General features: G+C 60.8%; 1 protein-coding gene across 2 annotated transcripts in view; it reads left to right on the top strand.

Moving 5' to 3' along the window:
* MYOM2 (myomesin 2) overlaps positions 1–14,319 on the top strand; it is a 50,519-nt gene extending 36,200 nt beyond the window's left edge. For both annotated transcript variants that reach the window (XM_079779013.1, XM_079779014.1), the window contains 13 exons: positions 169–305; positions 2,721–2,865; positions 2,957–3,016; positions 4,286–4,353; positions 5,128–5,241; positions 5,680–5,767; positions 6,271–6,309; positions 7,722–7,827; positions 10,101–10,264; positions 10,451–10,487; positions 11,397–11,419; positions 12,590–12,645; positions 13,803–14,319. In XM_079779013.1, the coding sequence (XP_079635139.1) occupies positions 169–305; positions 2,721–2,865; positions 2,957–3,016; positions 4,286–4,353; positions 5,128–5,241; positions 5,680–5,767; positions 6,271–6,309; positions 7,722–7,827; positions 10,101–10,264; positions 10,451–10,487; positions 11,397–11,419; positions 12,590–12,645; positions 13,803–14,120 (1,355 nt within the window). In that variant the 3' untranslated portion in view covers positions 14,121–14,319. The remainder of the gene's footprint in view (positions 1–168; positions 306–2,720; positions 2,866–2,956; positions 3,017–4,285; positions 4,354–5,127; positions 5,242–5,679; positions 5,768–6,270; positions 6,310–7,721; positions 7,828–10,100; positions 10,265–10,450; positions 10,488–11,396; positions 11,420–12,589; positions 12,646–13,802) is intronic.
* The last annotated feature ends 2,265 nt before the right edge of the window (positions 14,320–16,584 follow it).

The raw sequence follows: 16,584 nt of genomic DNA, 5'->3' as shown, positions 1-16,584 counted from the left end.
GTGCACCCTCGGGGGCAGGGGACCCCGAGAAGGCTGCCCGCCCGCATGTCCGAACGTGGGCCGCCTGGAGCGGGGCCTTCTGTTTCTGGGTTCGCAGCCCCCTCCCCCGGGCTCCCTGCCGGGGCGTCCCCAGCAGCAGGGCCGCCCGCTGAGCGCCCCTCCCCGCAGCCGTCCCGCTCAAGTCCGAGCTGGCCTACGAGGTGTTCGAGCACGGCCAGGTCCGCTTCTGGCTGCAGGCCGAGCAGCTGTCCCCCGACGCCGGCTTCCGGTTCGTGATCAACGACCGGGAAGTCTCCGACAGCCCGGTGAGTGCGTGTGTGAGTGTGCGCACGGGTGCCTGTGTGTGTGTGTGTGTATGTGAGTGTGTGCACACACAGGTGTATGCATGTGTGTATGAGTGAGCATGTGTGAGTGTGCGCACGGGTGCCTGTGTGTGTGAGTGTGTATATGTGTGAGTGTATGTGTGTGTGCACACACAGGTGTATGCATGTGTGTATGACTGAGCATGTGTGCGTGCATATGTGTGCGTGTGAGCGTGTGCCTGTGTGTGCCTGTGCATGCGTGTGTGCGAGTGTATATATAAGTGTGCGTGCACACACGTGTATGTGTGTGTACACGAGTGTGAGTGTGTATGTGCACATGCTTCTCTGTGTGTATGTGTGAGTGCATATAGGGTGCATGTGTGCATGTGTATGTGTGAGCATGCGTGTGGGTGTGTACATGTGTGTATATATGTGCGTGTGTATGTGTGAATGTATGTGCGTGCATACATGTGTGTGTACATGTGTATGTGAGTGTGTATGAGTGTCTGTGTCTGTGAATGTGCCTGTGCGTGCGCGCACACATGTGCCCTGGCTCCCCAGCGGCCAGCTTTGCTTTGGTGAGTCCCTGGCCCAGGCGCCCTTGCGTGTGCCTGCGCCCCGTCTGCCCTGTGGAAAGTGGGTGTGGAAGGCCGGCAGGATGGACGAGAGGTTGGCTCTCGTGGGGGGAGGGCAGGTCTGGGTGAGACAGGCGGTCGGGCTCGGTCCGCCTGCGGGAACTGTAGTGACCGTCTGTTTTGGGGATGACCAGCGTGGTTCTGTGAGCAGGTTCCGGTTACGGGTGGTGCCTTGGGGACCAGGGCATGGATGCCGGCCGTGGCCGTGGCTGTGGCCGTGGAGAGCGTCCACGAAGCACTCTCTGCCCCTCCCCCGGTCCCTGCCCTCCCCCGGTCCCTGCCCCTCCCCCGTCCCTGCCCTCCCCTGGTCCTGGCGGCTCCCCCGCAGAGCTGGGCAGGGGTGTGGAGCGGCCGCAGGCGCCGTTGGCTGTGCTGCGAGCACCGGGCCCCGCCGGCGTTGAGGAGCGAGGCTTGCGGTTACGGCCGCTCCCCGGCTGCGGAGCCTGGGGGCTTCCGCTCCTCTAACTGGGCCCCAGGCCCCGGGAAGGCGCAGCTGCGGGCGGGACCTTAGCTGTCCTGTGGTGAGCGTGGGGCCCTGGACCCCGTCCTTCCTCCTCTGCCCTGTTCACGACGCTCCGTGTCCCTGGCGGCCTGCACTCCCCGCTGAGCCCCAGACACCGTGCCCACGTGTCGTGTGCACAGACACCCACGGAGTGTGTGGGAGGCTGCGGTCACTTCGTGGCGGCCCGCCCGCCGCCCCTCTGAGCCGGGCTCCCGCTCCTGTCCATCCGGAGCTTCGTCAGACGCTCGGTGTCGGGCAGAGACCCGGGTGGACAGAGGTCACGTGCTGCTCCGCATCCCTCCCCCTCCCCACGCGACAGAGACCCCTTACCGCCCGTGCGCAGTGGGCCTGGCTCGCCGTCCTCCCGCGCAGGGAGGCCGACGGGCAGCCCGGGGCCAGGGCGCGTGCGGGTCTCCCCGGGCAGCGGTCCCGCCGTGAGCGGGTGGAATGGGGTGGAACGCGCGTTCCCTGCGGAACATCCTTCGATTGGAGTTTCCCAGCTGCTGCCGAGCGCTTGCCCCACGCGCCGCGCTCCCTGCCACCTGCGGCCCGTGGGCGGGGGCTGAGCTCGTCCACGTCCTCAGCCGCTTCGGGCCACTCTGCCGTGGGAGCCGCATCAAAGCCCGTGACGCACCTTAGCCTCGTGGGGCTCCCCCTGCATGAGGGCGCGGGCCGAGCCTCGTTGTGCCGGGGACCTGCGCGTGGCTGCGGCAGGATCACCGAGGAGCGAGAGGCCCTGAGCCGGGACCCTTCCCGGGATCCCCCGCCCTCCTCCGACCCCCTGGGAGCGGCCAGGGCCTGGGCAGAGGCTGCGGGACCTAAGGTCTTGCGAGTGAGTTTGCGGGGAGTGGGGGACGCGTAGGTGCTGGAAATGCACACGCCTTCCTCCTGCCTCTTCCGGAAAGATCTCTGTCCCTCACCGAGGCTTCTCGCCCAGGGGGGCGCCCCTCGGAAGCCGTGGCTCAGGGTCCCGGGAGAGGAGGGCGTTGCTGTGCGGGTGGCTGTGTTGTGGCTGCATGTGCGTCTGATCTTTGCCCCACGCGTTCGATGGTGTCAGGTTTGGTGCGTGTCTGGGGGTGCGTGTCTGCTGGCCGCCCCCGCCCCCCCCATACACACAGGCCTGGGGTTCCCCCCGAGGGCACATCTGTGTCCGGTATTTGGTGTCCGGTTCGCCGGTGGGTTTAGTGGATCCATTTCATTGTGCTTTCGTGTGTCCGATCCCGAGGCTGAGCTGAGGGACAGGGGTCTCACCGCGGGTTCTGTTTCCTTCGTGGCTTCCAGACGCACAAAATCAAGTGCGACAAGTCGACCGGCATCATCGAGATGGTGATGGACCAGTTCACCGTGGAGAACGAGGGCACCTACACGGTGCAGATCCACGACGGCAAGGCCAAGAACCAGTCGTCCCTGGTGCTCATCGGAGACGGTAGGCCACCGGGCGCGCCCGCGGGAGGACTCAAGGCCCGTCCTGTTGGCAGGAAAACGCGTCTCACGTCCTCCCCTCCTGTCGAATGTAGCGTTCAAGGCTGTCCTGGACGAGGCTGAGTTTCAGCGGAAAGAATTCCTCAGGAAACAAGGTGGGTGTCGGCCGCCCGCCCACAGGGAGCGCGGAGCCCAGGGTCAGGGCTGGAGTGTTCCGTGAGGCCATCGCCGCGAGCCCCCGCGGCTCGATGCGGTCCCGGGGCCAGGGCTCCGACGTCCCGGCTCCGGACACGGGCCTCTTCTGTCCTTGGCCCTTTCCCCCGGAGCTGGCTGTTTTACTTACAACCAGGGGGACGCTTTAACGTTCACATGTTTCAGCTGCCAACAGTCCATGTTAAATACATTGTTTTTAAAAATGCATGCTCGGAAAAAGGCAATCAAATAAAAATTAAAAAGGATTCTCTAAAAAAAAATAAAATAAATAAAAATAAAAATGCATGCTCGCTAGATACAAAGTAAAATGGATGAATTTCAGAGCCTGAAAAATAACGCAAGGGCTTCCTTTCTTAATGGGATGTTTATGGGGGATTTCTCTGCCTTTGGAAAAACATTAGACTATGGGTTATAAAATATACCATCAGGGCGTTCTTTTTAAGTTCGTTGTTTTTAGTTGTTTTTATTTTTAACAGTCAAAACTACTTTGTTTTCCCCCTTTCTGCATTACGAACTTTTTAACTTTGTAGGATATATTTATTGGAAGAATTCAGTGAATACTTTCCGTATCTGCCTTGCGTGTTTGTGTTGAATGGGCTAATGACATTGCTATTAGTGTATGAATTACTTCTAAGTTTCCTTTACATAAGCACACTAATTTAAAAGACAGACAGATCCTCGTTTGAATTGAGAATATGATGTGTTTACGACGTGGCTAGGCCAGGCTGCGTTTTCGTCGCCTCACCCCTGCTCACCCCCGTGGCCGATGGCCGCAGTGGGCAGGTGCCTGGGGAGGAGGAGGGTTCCGCCTGCTCTCCGAAGAGCAGAGGAGGCGATGGTGGCGGGAGAGGGGCGGACCGGGCACACGGCGGTGTCAGAGCCTAGAAACGGGCTTTCCCGGTTCACACGGAACAGCTGCTTCCTTCTGCCTGAAGTGCACACGAGTATACACACACACACACATATCCACACAACACGCACATACATACATGCACACACATGTTTACACACACGAAACAGTCACATACTCACCCGCACACATATGCGCGCGCACACACGCACACAAACACACCTACATATATACATGCACACACATGTTTACACACACAACATGGGTACACACACTCACCTGCACACACACGTGTGCACACACATGCACACATACACATGTGTTACTATACAATGTAATTCCTTTTCACACTGCCCCCCAGGCCCGCACTTTGCCGAGTACCTGCACTGGGACGTCACCGAGGAGTGTGAGGTCCGCCTGGTGTGCAAGGTGAGCGGCGGGAGGAGCGCGGCTCTCCCTCGGGGCGCCGGGCCCGCAGGGAGCCGGAGGGTGAGCGCTCGGGGCGGGGTCAGGCGGGGCAGGCGGCACGCGCTGGGTCCCGCGGACGCTTCGGTCTGGGACTGTCCACGTCGCCTGGGAAGGAGACGCCCTCCGCGGGCCGGCCTGGGTGACGTGCCTTCCCTCCGTGGCGATGCGCCGGGATGTCACTGCCCAAGGAGCAGCCGCAGCCGGGGTCCTGGCCCTCGGAGAACGTTCCACGTGGTGAACCACTTCACACGCACTGCGCACGGCTCGTCCCATCACCGCCATTGAGGTCACTGCAGGCCCGTCCCCTCCAGGGGCTCGAGCAGGCCCTTCCCGGCAGGGCCAGGGCCTCCGCTTCAGGAGCCGGGCCTCAGAGACGCGTTTGCCACCGTTCGGACCCACGGCCTTCCTCCCTGCGGGGCGTTTCCCCTTGATTTTAGAGAGAAGGGAGGGGGAGGGAGGGAGAGAGACGTCCATGTGAGAGCGGCACACGTCCACTGTTGCCTCCTGCACGCACCCGGCCCGGGTACAGGCCCTTGACTGGGACGTGAACCCGTGACCTCCGGGGGCACGGGCCGATGCTCTGACCCGTGGGCGCACAGCCGGCAGGCCTGAGCTCGCCGCCTCCGTCCGAGCGTCCGATAACACGGAGTCCTTCCCTCGGAGGCCGGGGCTGGGACGGCAGAGCCTCGTGCCCGGAGCCGAGGGCGCCCACCTGACCCGGGCTCTGTCTCGCAGGTCGCCAACACCAAGAAGGAGACGGTGTTCCGGTGGCTGAAGGACGACGCCCTGTTCGAGACGGAGAGCCCGCCGGACCTGGAGCGGGGTGTCTGTGAGCTGCTGCTCCCCAAGGTGCGCCGCCCCTGTGCGGAGCCGCCGGGGGGCCAGAACGGGCTCTCGGGGGCCGGCGGGCCCCGCCCTGTCTCCAGGCTGCAGCCTGGTCTCCGTGGTTTGGTTTGCAAGGGAAACCTGTCAGCAGGGATTCCGTTTTATTTCATTTTTAAAAAATGTTTCTATTGATTTCGGAGAGGAGGGGCGGGGGGGGGGGGGAGAGAAACATCAGTGATGACAGAGCATCATCGATCGGCTGCCTCTTCCTCTCTCCGCCCCGCCCCGCACCACACTGGGGAGCGAGCCCCAACCCGGGCGTGTGCCCTGACCTGGAATCGACCGTGACCTCCTGGTTCATCGGTCGACGCTGAGCCCCTGCGCCGCGGGCCGGGCAGCAGGTGCTCTGTTGCATGTGGTGACCTTCCTCTCCCCCACCCCCCCACGGTGTGCCCCCCGCAGCTGTCCAAGAAGGACCACGGGGAGTATAAGGCGACCTTGAAGGACGACAGAGGCCAGGACGTGTCCACCCTGGAGATCGCCGGCAAAGGTGCAGGCCGCCTCTCTGTCCCGCCGAGGGGAAACCCATTTCACCCCCGGGAGCGGCGTGTGGGCCCTTCGCCCCGTCCCGGGCCATGGCACGCACTGCAGTTTAGCAGCCGCCGCGAGAGGCACGAGGCCTGTCCTTGGCTGCGCGTGGGGCGGGGCCGCGTGTGGAATGCCGCGTGGCAGTCCTGTGGGTCGCCGCCATGTCACCGCAGGCCCTCGCCAGACAGCGAGGCTCATCCCGGGCCTGGCGTGGCCGTGACGGGGTCTGCGAGCAGGCGGCTCCGGTCCGGCCGGACGCAGGGGGCGCGGGACGGGCTTGTCCTTGTTTACGGAGTGGACGGGGCGGTTGGAGCGACCCCACACCACCTTTGTGGACACATACTGCCGCTTCAGTGTGTCACTTTCAAACGCACGTGGCGATGTCCCGTGTCCGTGTAATGACACGTGAGAGGGCCGCGCCGATGCGGTGACGTGCAGTAACCGTGCGTCTGCTCTCTCCGGCAGTGTACGAGGACATGATCTTGGCGATGAGCAGAGTCTGCGGTAAGTCAGTGCCGTCTCGCGTTGGGGTCGTTTCGGTGGGAGCGTCACTGTCGGGGGGGGGGGCGGGTACCCAGGCGCCCGCCCTCAGGGGCCCCGGCACGGTGGCAGCGCAGCCAGCTGGCGGCGTCCGAGGGCTCCTCAGCGTTGTGTTTAGTTTGTTTTATGAGCCCTGCTCGCCCCCCACTCCCCGCGGGGGCGGAGTGCCCCCACGGCTGTGTGCTTTCCGTGGGAGCTGAGACGGAGAAGGAGGACCGAGGGGCCACGAAGCAGGAGGCGCCCCCTTAACTAGAGCTGGCGAGTCGGATGGGGGAGCCCACTGGTTTTAATTATTATTATTTTCTTCCCTTTTTGTTAAGTGGACTGGGGAGATGTATATGCTCATGATCTATATGCTCATGCAGGTGTGGGTTCTGTAATGGGATCTGTTCGTTACACCCCGTGCCCCCACCCCAGGGGGCCCATGGACTTTGCAGAATCTTAGGAGAGACCACGTGAGTGTCCCGGTGGCAGGCCATGTCCCCGGGACGGGGCAGTGAGCTCTCCGTCACCCAGTGAGTTCCCAGCCGGTCGAGGGGTACCTGACCGCCTGGCCCCTCGGACGCTCGCGATCCCTGTAACTCACATAGCATTCTCTCCTCACTGCCCACAGGCGTTCCTGACACTGTCACTCACCCGTCCTTAGCCTTGGCCGCTCCTCCGATGTACAGGGTTCCCCAAAGCGTGCGGCTCCCTGAGGGGCCCGGCTCACAGGACACGCCTGGATTCTGAGTGTGGGTGGGACTCGGGAATTCTAACCCGAGAGCGCAGAAACCGGCTGACGGAGCGGGTGCCTCGGCGCCAGCATGGGAACGGACTTCCTTCCGTGGGTGGCGTGGACGGCGGTCTGTGTGGTGAAATGCTGGTTAGAGAGAGGAGACGTGCCCCATGCCCTCAGGACGAAGGCCGCGTACGGGGCCGTTGACGTAAAACCAGGAGGAGGGCAGGCCTCCTGGCACCGCGCCTGGTCGGCAGCGCTCCGGGGTGCGGGCGCCTGTGGCCTGTCCCGTTGGCGGTGTCCGGCCGGCTTGGGTTCTGGATCAGTGAACACAGCACTTCCCGGTCACAGTGCAGTCCACACGCTTCCCTCCTGGTCACACGCCGAGCTAAGGGCAGGCACGACTCTCTCCTTACCGTGTTCAGTGGGCTCGTCCAGTGATTCAGGCGTGGCCAATGCTTGTTTGACGAATGACTGTGGCAGGGGACAAGTGTGAGGATCTGGGCTGACAGACAGATGCATGGGAGTGGGAGTGCGTCTGCGCTGCTGGGCGAGGACCTGCCTGCAGCGCTGCCCCCCTGACGTGGCTCCCGCTCACGTGGCTCCCGCTCACGTGGCAGGCTGTGTTTGAGATCTGAGTGTGTCTCGCTCTCTGCAGGCTTGTCTGCTTCTCCTCTGAAGATACTCTGCACCCCAGACGGAATCAGACTGCAGTGCTTCATGAAATACTTCACTGAAGAGATGCGAGTGAACTGGTACCACAAGTAAGTCCCAGAGCTGTGGACGGGCCGTCCGAGGCAAGGACCAGGGCAGTGCCCACACCCTCAGCCCCTGGAGTTCTGAAAAACAGTGACAGGCCTGGCAGGGGCAGGGCGGGGGCAGGAGGCAGGTACAGAAATGCCTGACGGGGTCAGAGACCAGTTCCTGCACCCTCTCGGTGTGGACACGTGGCGTGGGCACTCAGCGGAGAGCTAGTCCAGGAAGAATGAGCCCCAGAACCACATCCCGAGTGTCCGCCTGCTGCCTTCCCGGAGGCAGCCTGCAGGGAGGACCGCAGGAAGCCCAAGGCTCACGCTGGGAGAAGGGCAGCCGGGGCCTGTGTGCGGAGCGGCGTTCCTGCCCCGGCGCTCCCCGGCCTCCCCAGGCGGGGTGCCCCTGGGAAACCCTCCTGACGGTCATGATGGAGACAGCACTCGCCCAGGCTGTCACCCCGCCTGTGGGGGCCGGCTCTCTCCCGCCACCCCCAGCTCATCCCCAACACTCGTCAGAGCCCCAGGTCTCTGGGAGAGGACCGGGCGGGCACCAGGGCCTCAGGGCACCTGCTGGGGGAGGAGGGGGGAAGGGCCTTCCCCCCAGTCTGACCCGAGGACACGGCGACATTGTCAGCTCAGCTTCAGTGGGGTCCATGCACCATGTCTTAAGCTCCTCCCGGATCCAGCCCCGGTGCCTCCTCATGCCTTTATTTAATTTTGTTTTTAATATATTCTTATTGATGTTGGAGAGAGAGGGAGAGGGGGATAGAAACATCAGTGATGGGAGAGAATCGTGGATCGGCTGCCTCCTGCACGACTGAGATTAAGCCCACAGCCGGGCCTGTGCCCTGACCGGGAACCGAACCCTGACCTCCTGGTTCGTAGGTCGAGGCTCAGCCACGGAGCCACGCCGGCCGGGCCCCTGCTCCCGCCTTTGGATGGGCCACGTCCCCCATGACCTTTCCCAGGCACACTCCGTGGCTGCGAGTCCCCGTGTTTAGGGCGTCACGTGTGTGGGCGGATGGGTGGGAGCGCGGGCCCTGCTGGGGGGACCAGTCTCTGGGCTTTTCCTGCCGAGATTGGCTGCCCGGCCGCCGTCCTCGATGTGACGCTTGGGCACGTGGACAGGGAGGCGTGCTGGTGTCTCGGGGCGTCCCGTGCTTTTCACAGCGTGGGACTCAGACCCGGGGTCGTCACGGGCCCCAGCCCAAGGGGCTCCTTTGGGAAAGTGCTAGAGGCAGCGTGTTTTTGTTGTTAATCCTCAGCTGAGGGTATTTCCCCCATTGCTCTGCAGAGAGAGTGGAAGGGAAGAAGGGTGAGGGAGAGGGAGAGGGGGAGAAAGAGAGAGAGAGAGAGAGGGAGAGAGAGAGAGAGAGATAGAGAGAGAGAGAGAGAGAGAGAGAGAGAGGTGAGAGAGAGAGAGAGAGAGAGAGAGAGAGAGAGAGAGAGGTGAGAGAGACACATCGACTGGTTGCCTGCTGCGTACGTCCCACTGGGGCAGGGAGCCAACCCGCAGCCCAGGTACGTGCCCTTGACCGGGAATCGCACCTGCCACCCCTCCGTGTGGGCCGACACGAACCACCGAGACACTGGCCAGGGCTGGGCTCTGCCCTCCATAAGGCTGAACGGCATTCCACCGAGCTTTGCTTGTCTGTCCGTCACCGGTGTGTGCCCACCAGCCAGCCGCTCACCTGGTACCGGGGCCCTGCTGTCAGTCACCCCTCTGGGTTTAGATCCAGAAATGCAATTGCTACATCACATGTAATTAAAAAAAATATTTTTTTTGGAGGAAAAAATGCCATACTGCATAGAGTACATTTTTAAGATATATTTTTATTGATTTCAGAGAAGAAGGGGGAGGGAGAGAGAGAAACATCCATGATGAGAATCATCGACCAGCTGCCTCCTGCACGCCCCCCACTGGGGGTGGAGCCCACAACCCGGGCCTGTGCCCTGACCAGGAATCCAACTGTGACCTCCTGGTTCGGAGGTCGATGCTCAACCACGGAGCCATGCTGGCCGGGCTGCATAGAGTATGTTAGAGTCCATTATGTTATGGCCGATAGCAATCCGTCTTTAAACACTAAGCATGGTGTTTAATCTCAGACGGTGTTTGGGTCTGAGCGACGATGTGGAGAATACGTTACTAACATCCCGAAGAGCCTGTCCTGACAGAGGCACTAGCCAGTCAGACACGGCTCCCGCCCACGCCGGCCGCTGCCCCTCGGGACCTGCGTGTGGCTGAGATCTGGACTCACACGTGTCCCGTTGGCTTTTCTTCTCAGAGACGCTAAGATCGCGTCCAGCGAGCACATGCGGGCGGGCGGCAGCGAGGAGATGGCCTGGCTGCAGATCTGCGAGCCCACGGAGAAGGACAAGGGGAAGTACACCTTCGAGATCGCCGACGGCACCGACAACCACCAGCGCTCGCTCGACCTGTCCGGCCAAGGTCAGAGTCCTCCTCGCGCTCAGGCCTGGCGTGTGGAGATGGTGTGGCCTGCGGGCGGGGAAGCCCTCTGGCGTGGGGATCCCCCTGGGGGACGTGGTTTCTGAGTAATCGGCCCGTTTGCGTGCTGCCGGTCCGTGTTCCTCGGGCAGGGAGCGCCGTTAGTGACGCTGCCGTGTTTCCTTGCAGCCTTCGACGACGCGCTGGCGGAGTTCCAGCAGCTCAAGTAAGACTCGCTCGCGGGTTAAGACGCCGCCGTCCGGGGCCCGGGGGCTCGCGGTTATTTTGCCGAGGGGCCTCGCTGGGCGCCCAGGGGACCGAGGCCTGTCCCTCCCTGGGCACTGGGTGCGAGGGGCAGTGTAAGCCGCTCTCTGCAGACGGCAGGCGCTTTCCACACGGTGACCGTGTCTGGCAGCCACCGCCTGGAGGCGTGGGAACCCTGCGTGGTTTCAACGAGGAAAGTGATGAATTTCTTTTTTTTAAAAAAAATATTTTTACTGATTTCAGAAAGGAAGGTAAATGGAGAGAGAGAGAGAGACATCAATGATGAGAGAGAATCATGGATCAGCTGCCTCCTGCACGCCCCTTACTGGGGATGGAGCCTGCAACCCGGGCGTGTGCTCTGACTGGGTATCGAACCCGGGACCTCCTGGTTCACGGGTCAACGTTCAACCTCTGAGCCACGCTGGCTGGGCAGTAACTTCATATTTCTAAGTGTGTATGAATTTTAGAGCATCCACACAACAGCCTGGCCAGCACCAGGCCACTCAGTGAATATCTGTTAGTGGGTGACCAAGATAAGTTAGAACCAGCATTTCCCAAAAGCTCTGAAACGCTCCAGCGCAACCCGAGGAATTCAGTGAGAAAAGGTTTCTGTGACTCTGAGTCTGAATGTAAACTGTGCGTCTCAGCAGCTGAGAGACGGGGTCCCCCTCTCAAAGGGCGGCGGGAAAGGCGTTCCTCCCGAGAGAAAGCAGGCGTCCCCCTCCCCTCTCCTCCCCAGCCGACCCCTCCCCTGCAGCAGGCGTCCCCTCTCCTCCCCCCTCCTCCCCAGCTGACCCCTCCCCTGTGGGATGTGTGTGGGTGCATTTCCTCATGACTCTCTTCTGCTCTCCCCTCCCCCCTTGACATCCAGGGCGGCTGCGTTTGCAGAGAAGAGTAAGTAGGGGCGATGGGAACAGGGCCTTTGCTGTGGGAGGGCAGAGGCCACGCCTTAGAGTGTCACCCCGTGTATTGGATGACAACGGGCAGAGCTGCTCGCTCCCATTGGCACCCGCCATGCCTCTCCCCACCTGCCCCCCTCACACCTGCCCCCTCACCCCTGCCCCCCTCACCCCTGTCCTCTCACCCCTGCCCTCCTCACACCTGCCCCCCTCACACCTGCCCTCCTCACACCTGCCCCCTCACCCCTGCCCCCTCACACCTTCCCTTATCACAACTGCCCTCCTCACACCTGCCCCCCTCACCCCTGCCCTCCTCACCCCTGCCCCCCTCACCCCTGCCCTCCTCACACCTGCCCTTCTCACACCTGCCCCCCTCACACCTGCCCCCCTCACCCCTGCCCTCCTCACACCTGCCCTTCTCACACCTGCCCCCCTCACACCTGCCCCCCTCACCCCTGCCCTCCTCACACCTGCCCCCCTCACCCCTGCCCTCCTCACACCTGCCCTCCTCACCCCTGCCCCCTCACACCTCCCCTTCTCACACCTGCCCCCTCACACTTCCCCTCCTCACACCTGCCCCCCTCACACCTGCCCTCCTCACCCCTGCCCTCCTCACCCCTGCCCCCTCACACCTGCCCCCTCACACCTTCCCTCCTCACACCTCCCCTTATCACACCTGCCCTCCTCACACCTGCCCCCCTCACCCCTGCCCTCCTCACCCCTGCCCTCCTCACCCCTGCCCCCCTCACCCCTGCCCCCTCACCCCTGCCCCCTCACCCCTGCCCTCCTGAGCCTCCAGCACCCCTGGCCACCTGTCCTCCTGCCACCACCCACCTGTTCTGTGTTGTTTTAGAGGCGGTCAGGCAGGGGTGGCTGCAGGAGGAGACTGAGAGGCTCAGGAAACAAGGTTCTGGGACAGGCCAGTGTGTTGGGGAGCACAGGGCTGGGGGTCCAGAGGAGAAGACAGGATGGGGAGCTGACAGGCCACACATTGCTGGGCTTCCCTGGAGAGGCGGGCGGGGACCCCAGCCTCCCCTCCGGTGCCGTCCTCCACCGAGTGGCTGTGTGCACCTGCATACATGCATACAGCCGGAGCTCAGCGGGGCTGGAGGAGGGAGGAGGACACCCTGCTGATGGTTTCTCAGCCGAGTCCCCTCCATTGCAGATCGCGGCAAGGTGATCGGCGGCTTACCTGACGTGGTGACCATAATGGAAGGCAAGGTAAGGACGGACGGCAGGACCCGGGGCTCACGGCTCAGCTGTGCCTGCAGCCCGCAGAGGGCCACGCGGAGTGGGGCGCGGGCCTGTCACGCCGCCTCCGGGGACTGGGCTCCCCACCCCTCCTGCCAGCCCACTGCCCCTGGTGGCCCTGGTGCTAATACCTGAGCCTACAAGCCCCACGGTCCTGGGCGGGGTCCTCCGAGGTCTGGGCCCTGGTCCTGGGGTGGGGAGGCCACACCCACGCCCACCGGACGCACCTGCCCGTGTGAAGGCGGAGCCGCCCTCTGCGCGTGGAACCCCTCAGGCTCCAGGCCCTTTGGAACGTGACCGGGCGCTGCTTGCCGAGTGTTAACGGGCCCTGTCGGCGAGATTGCTGCCGCCCAGCCGCCCCCTCCGGCCTCAGCTCTAGCTCAGGGTCCGGACACAGAGCGGAGAGGACTCTATTCGCCCAGCACCAAGGTGTGGCCCTGCTCCTGGGCCGCTGCCCAGCCCGCACGAGGCTGAGCAGCCCGGGCTCCGGGCGGAGCCGTTGCTGGGACACTCACCGCGGCCCCGGGCTCCGGCGGGTGTGGCTCCGTGTCGGTAGCTGCGCCCGGCGTGCTCTAAGTCCGTGCATTCTCTGGATTTGTCAGAGGCCCCGGGTCTGAATAGGAAGGAGATTGAGAAACATGCTAAAGCGTCTGTAAAACGCGGGTATATTGGATGACTTTCCAATTCTTTAGCCGCTTAGGCCAGGGGTGGGGAACGTGCAGCCCGCGGGCCATATAAGGCTCTCGAAAGCATGTGGTCTGGCCCTGCGGAGGCATCAGGGCGAGCTAACGGAATGTTGGACCAAACACGGAAGGCTGATGTTTAAGTGGGTCATTTCGTTTGGCCTTCGAATGATGTTATAAGTATCCAGACGGCCCGAGGCAGGAAAAAGGTTCCCCACTCAGGCCTAGGCCCTGGGTTACAGCTGAGGATGAATAGAAGGAATTACCGTGGGTTTTCCTCACGAGCTGCTCTTGTTTGGGGACCCCTGGGGCCTGGCCTGGTGCTCACACGTGTAAAGAGCATGTTGACTCAATGGATGCTGTAAAGGACCATGATGAGGGTCAGTGCCATTCAGAGGGAATCTGACCTTCGTCTTCCTGCCTCTGCCCCCTTCCCTCTCGAAGACCTTGAACCTGACCTGCACGGTGTTCGGAAACCCCGACCCCGAGGTGGTGTGGTTCAAGAACGACAAGGACATCGAGCTCAGCGAGCACTTCTCGGTGAAGGTGGAGCAGGCCAAGTACGTCAGCATGAGCATCAAGGGCGTGACCTCCGAGGACTCGGGCAAGTACAGCATCAGCGTCAAGAACAAGTACGGGGGCGAGAAGATCGACGTCACGGTCAGCGTGTACCAGCACGGCGAGACCATCCCCGACGTGCCGCCGCCCCAGCAGGCCACGCCCAAGCTCATCCCCGCCTCCGCCTCCGGCCCGGCCCAGTGAGGCGGGCGCCCCCAGTCGGCGTGCCGTGTGCCGTGCCCAATGCGTGTCGCCAGCCGAGTGACCCCACGCGTGGCCGGAGAGCGAGCCTGCGCCACGCGTGTTTAGCTTTGGCATTTGTTCAGTCTAGTTTAGGGCCCTCGAGGCGGGAAGCCGAGGGTTGTGTGTGGTGTCCTGTCCACGCCCGGGGGTTGACCCCAGTGCCAACATAACCCAGCAGCCCCGGCTCCCGGCTGGAGCCCTGTTTGCTGTGCTACCGCCACTGTGTTTTCTCTTGCTTCCGACTAATAAAACTTTATGAGGCGACTTGTTGTGGTTCTGCGCACCTGGTCGTAGCTCACTACCTCTGCTTCCGCCCTTCCATTATGATGGTCGGGCAGGTTGCAGCCCGCAGGGAGCCTACACTCCGAGCGCCTGGGGGGCGGTCCCTCCAAAGCCGGACCCCCCAGGGCTTGGGGTCAAGGTGACGGAGCCTGGCTAGAGGGGCCCCCGCAGAATGAGAAACACTGAGTGGTTCTTGCATTGCGGGTTCAGAGGTCTCTGTGAGGAACATGACATGCATCGATGGCCACATTCTTTTCTTTACAAAAATCATTTTTTATTTTTCCGTTACAGTTGATATACAATGTTATATTAGTTTCAGGTGCACACCCCAGCGATTAGACATGACATAGCTTACTAAGCGATCATCCTGATAAATCTTGTACCCTCGGACCCTGTACATACCTATTAGAATACTAGAGGCCTGGTGCATGAATTCGTGCACAGGTGGGGTCCGGCCGGCCCACCTCCATCTGGGCCCATCAGCCTGGTCGGCCGGGGGGAGGGGCTGTGGGTGGTTGGCAGGCCGGGGGGAGGGGCCATGGGCGGTTGGCCAGCTGTCCCCACCCCCTGGTCGAACTCCCGGTTGAACTCCTGGTTGAGGGGACAATTTGCATATTAGGCTTTTATTATATAGGATTATTGCTATATGCCCTGTCCTATACTTCATATTCCCACGACTATTCTGTAACAACCAATTGGTACTTCTTGATTCCTTCACATTTTTCATCCATCCCCCCAACTTCCCTCCCATCTGCTAACGATCAAAATGTTCTGCTTGCTCCTTTATTTTGTTTTTTAGATTCAATTGTTAATATGTACTTATTGCCATTTTATTGTTCCTATTTTTAATCTTTTTTCCCCTCCTTCTTCTTTTAAAGAATAGCCTTCAGCATTTCATATAATACTGGTTTGGTGGTGATGAACTCCTTCAGTTTTTTCTTGTCTGTGAAGCTCTTTATCTGACCTTGAATTCTAAATGATAGCTTTGCTGGGTAGAGTAATCTTGGTTGTAGGTCCTTGCTATTCATCACTTTGAATATTTCTCGCCACTCCCTTCTGGCCTGCATGGTTTCTGTTGAGAAATCAGCTGACAGTCGTATGAGTGCTCCCTTGTAAGTAACTAACTGCTTTTCTCTTGCTGCTTTGAAGATTCTCTCTTTGTCTTTAGCCCTTGGCATTTTGATTATGATGTGTCTTGGCGTGGGCCTCTTTGGGTTCATCTTGTTAGGATCTCTCTGAAATTCCTGGACTTTGATGTCGATTTCCTTCACCAAGTTAGGACGGTTTTCTGTCATTATTTCTTCCATTAGGTTTTCAACATCTTGTTCCCTCTCTTCTCCTTCTGGCACCCCCAGAATGTGAATATTGGTACACTTGAAGTTGTCCCCGGGGCTCCTTTGGCTAACTTCACTTTTCTGGATTCTTTATCTTTTTGCTGTTCTGATCGGGTGCTCTTTGCTTCCTCTTATTCCAAATCACTTGGCTTCATCCACTCTCCTGCTGGTTCCTGGTCAATTCTCCTTCTTCTCAATTAGTGTATGCTCCAGTTAGGACTGATCCTTTTTTATTCTGCCGATGTTCTGAGTTCACTGAGCATCCTTAGAACCAGTGTTTTGAACTCTGCCTCTGGTAGATTGCTTGTCTCCAGTTTAGCTTTTTTTTTTCTGGAGTTTTCTCTTCATTTTTTTAAAAAAAAATATTGATTTTTTTTTATAGAGAGGAAGGGAGAGGGATAGAAAGCTAGAAACATCGATGAGAGAGAAACATCGACCAGCTGCCTCCTGCACACCTCCCACTGGGGATGTGCCTGCAACCAATGTACGTGCCCTTGACCGGAATCGAACCCGGGACCCCTCAGTCATCAGGCCGACGCTCTATCCACTGAGCCACACCGGTTTCGGCTTCTCTTCTTTCCTTTGGGACATGTTTCTCGGTCTCCTCATCTGGGCACCTACCCGTGCTGTGTGCAGGTGGAGCGGCTCTGTCTCCCGGGCGTGGTAGAGGGGCCTTGTGTAGTAGGTGTCCTGTAGGGTCCAGTGGCATCGCCTCCCTGATCACCCCAACGGGGCACTCCAGGTGTTCCCGGGTGGGCTGTGTCCCCCTCCTGTTGTAGTTGAGACTCAATCACTGTTGGCACGGCAAT

The sequence above is a fragment of the Cnephaeus nilssonii genome (genome assembly GCF_951640355.1).
Source record: "Cnephaeus nilssonii genome assembly, chromosome: 8".
Lineage (NCBI taxonomy): Eukaryota > Metazoa > Chordata > Mammalia > Chiroptera > Vespertilionidae > Cnephaeus > Cnephaeus nilssonii.
This window is presented reverse-complemented; position numbering and strand designations above follow the sequence as displayed.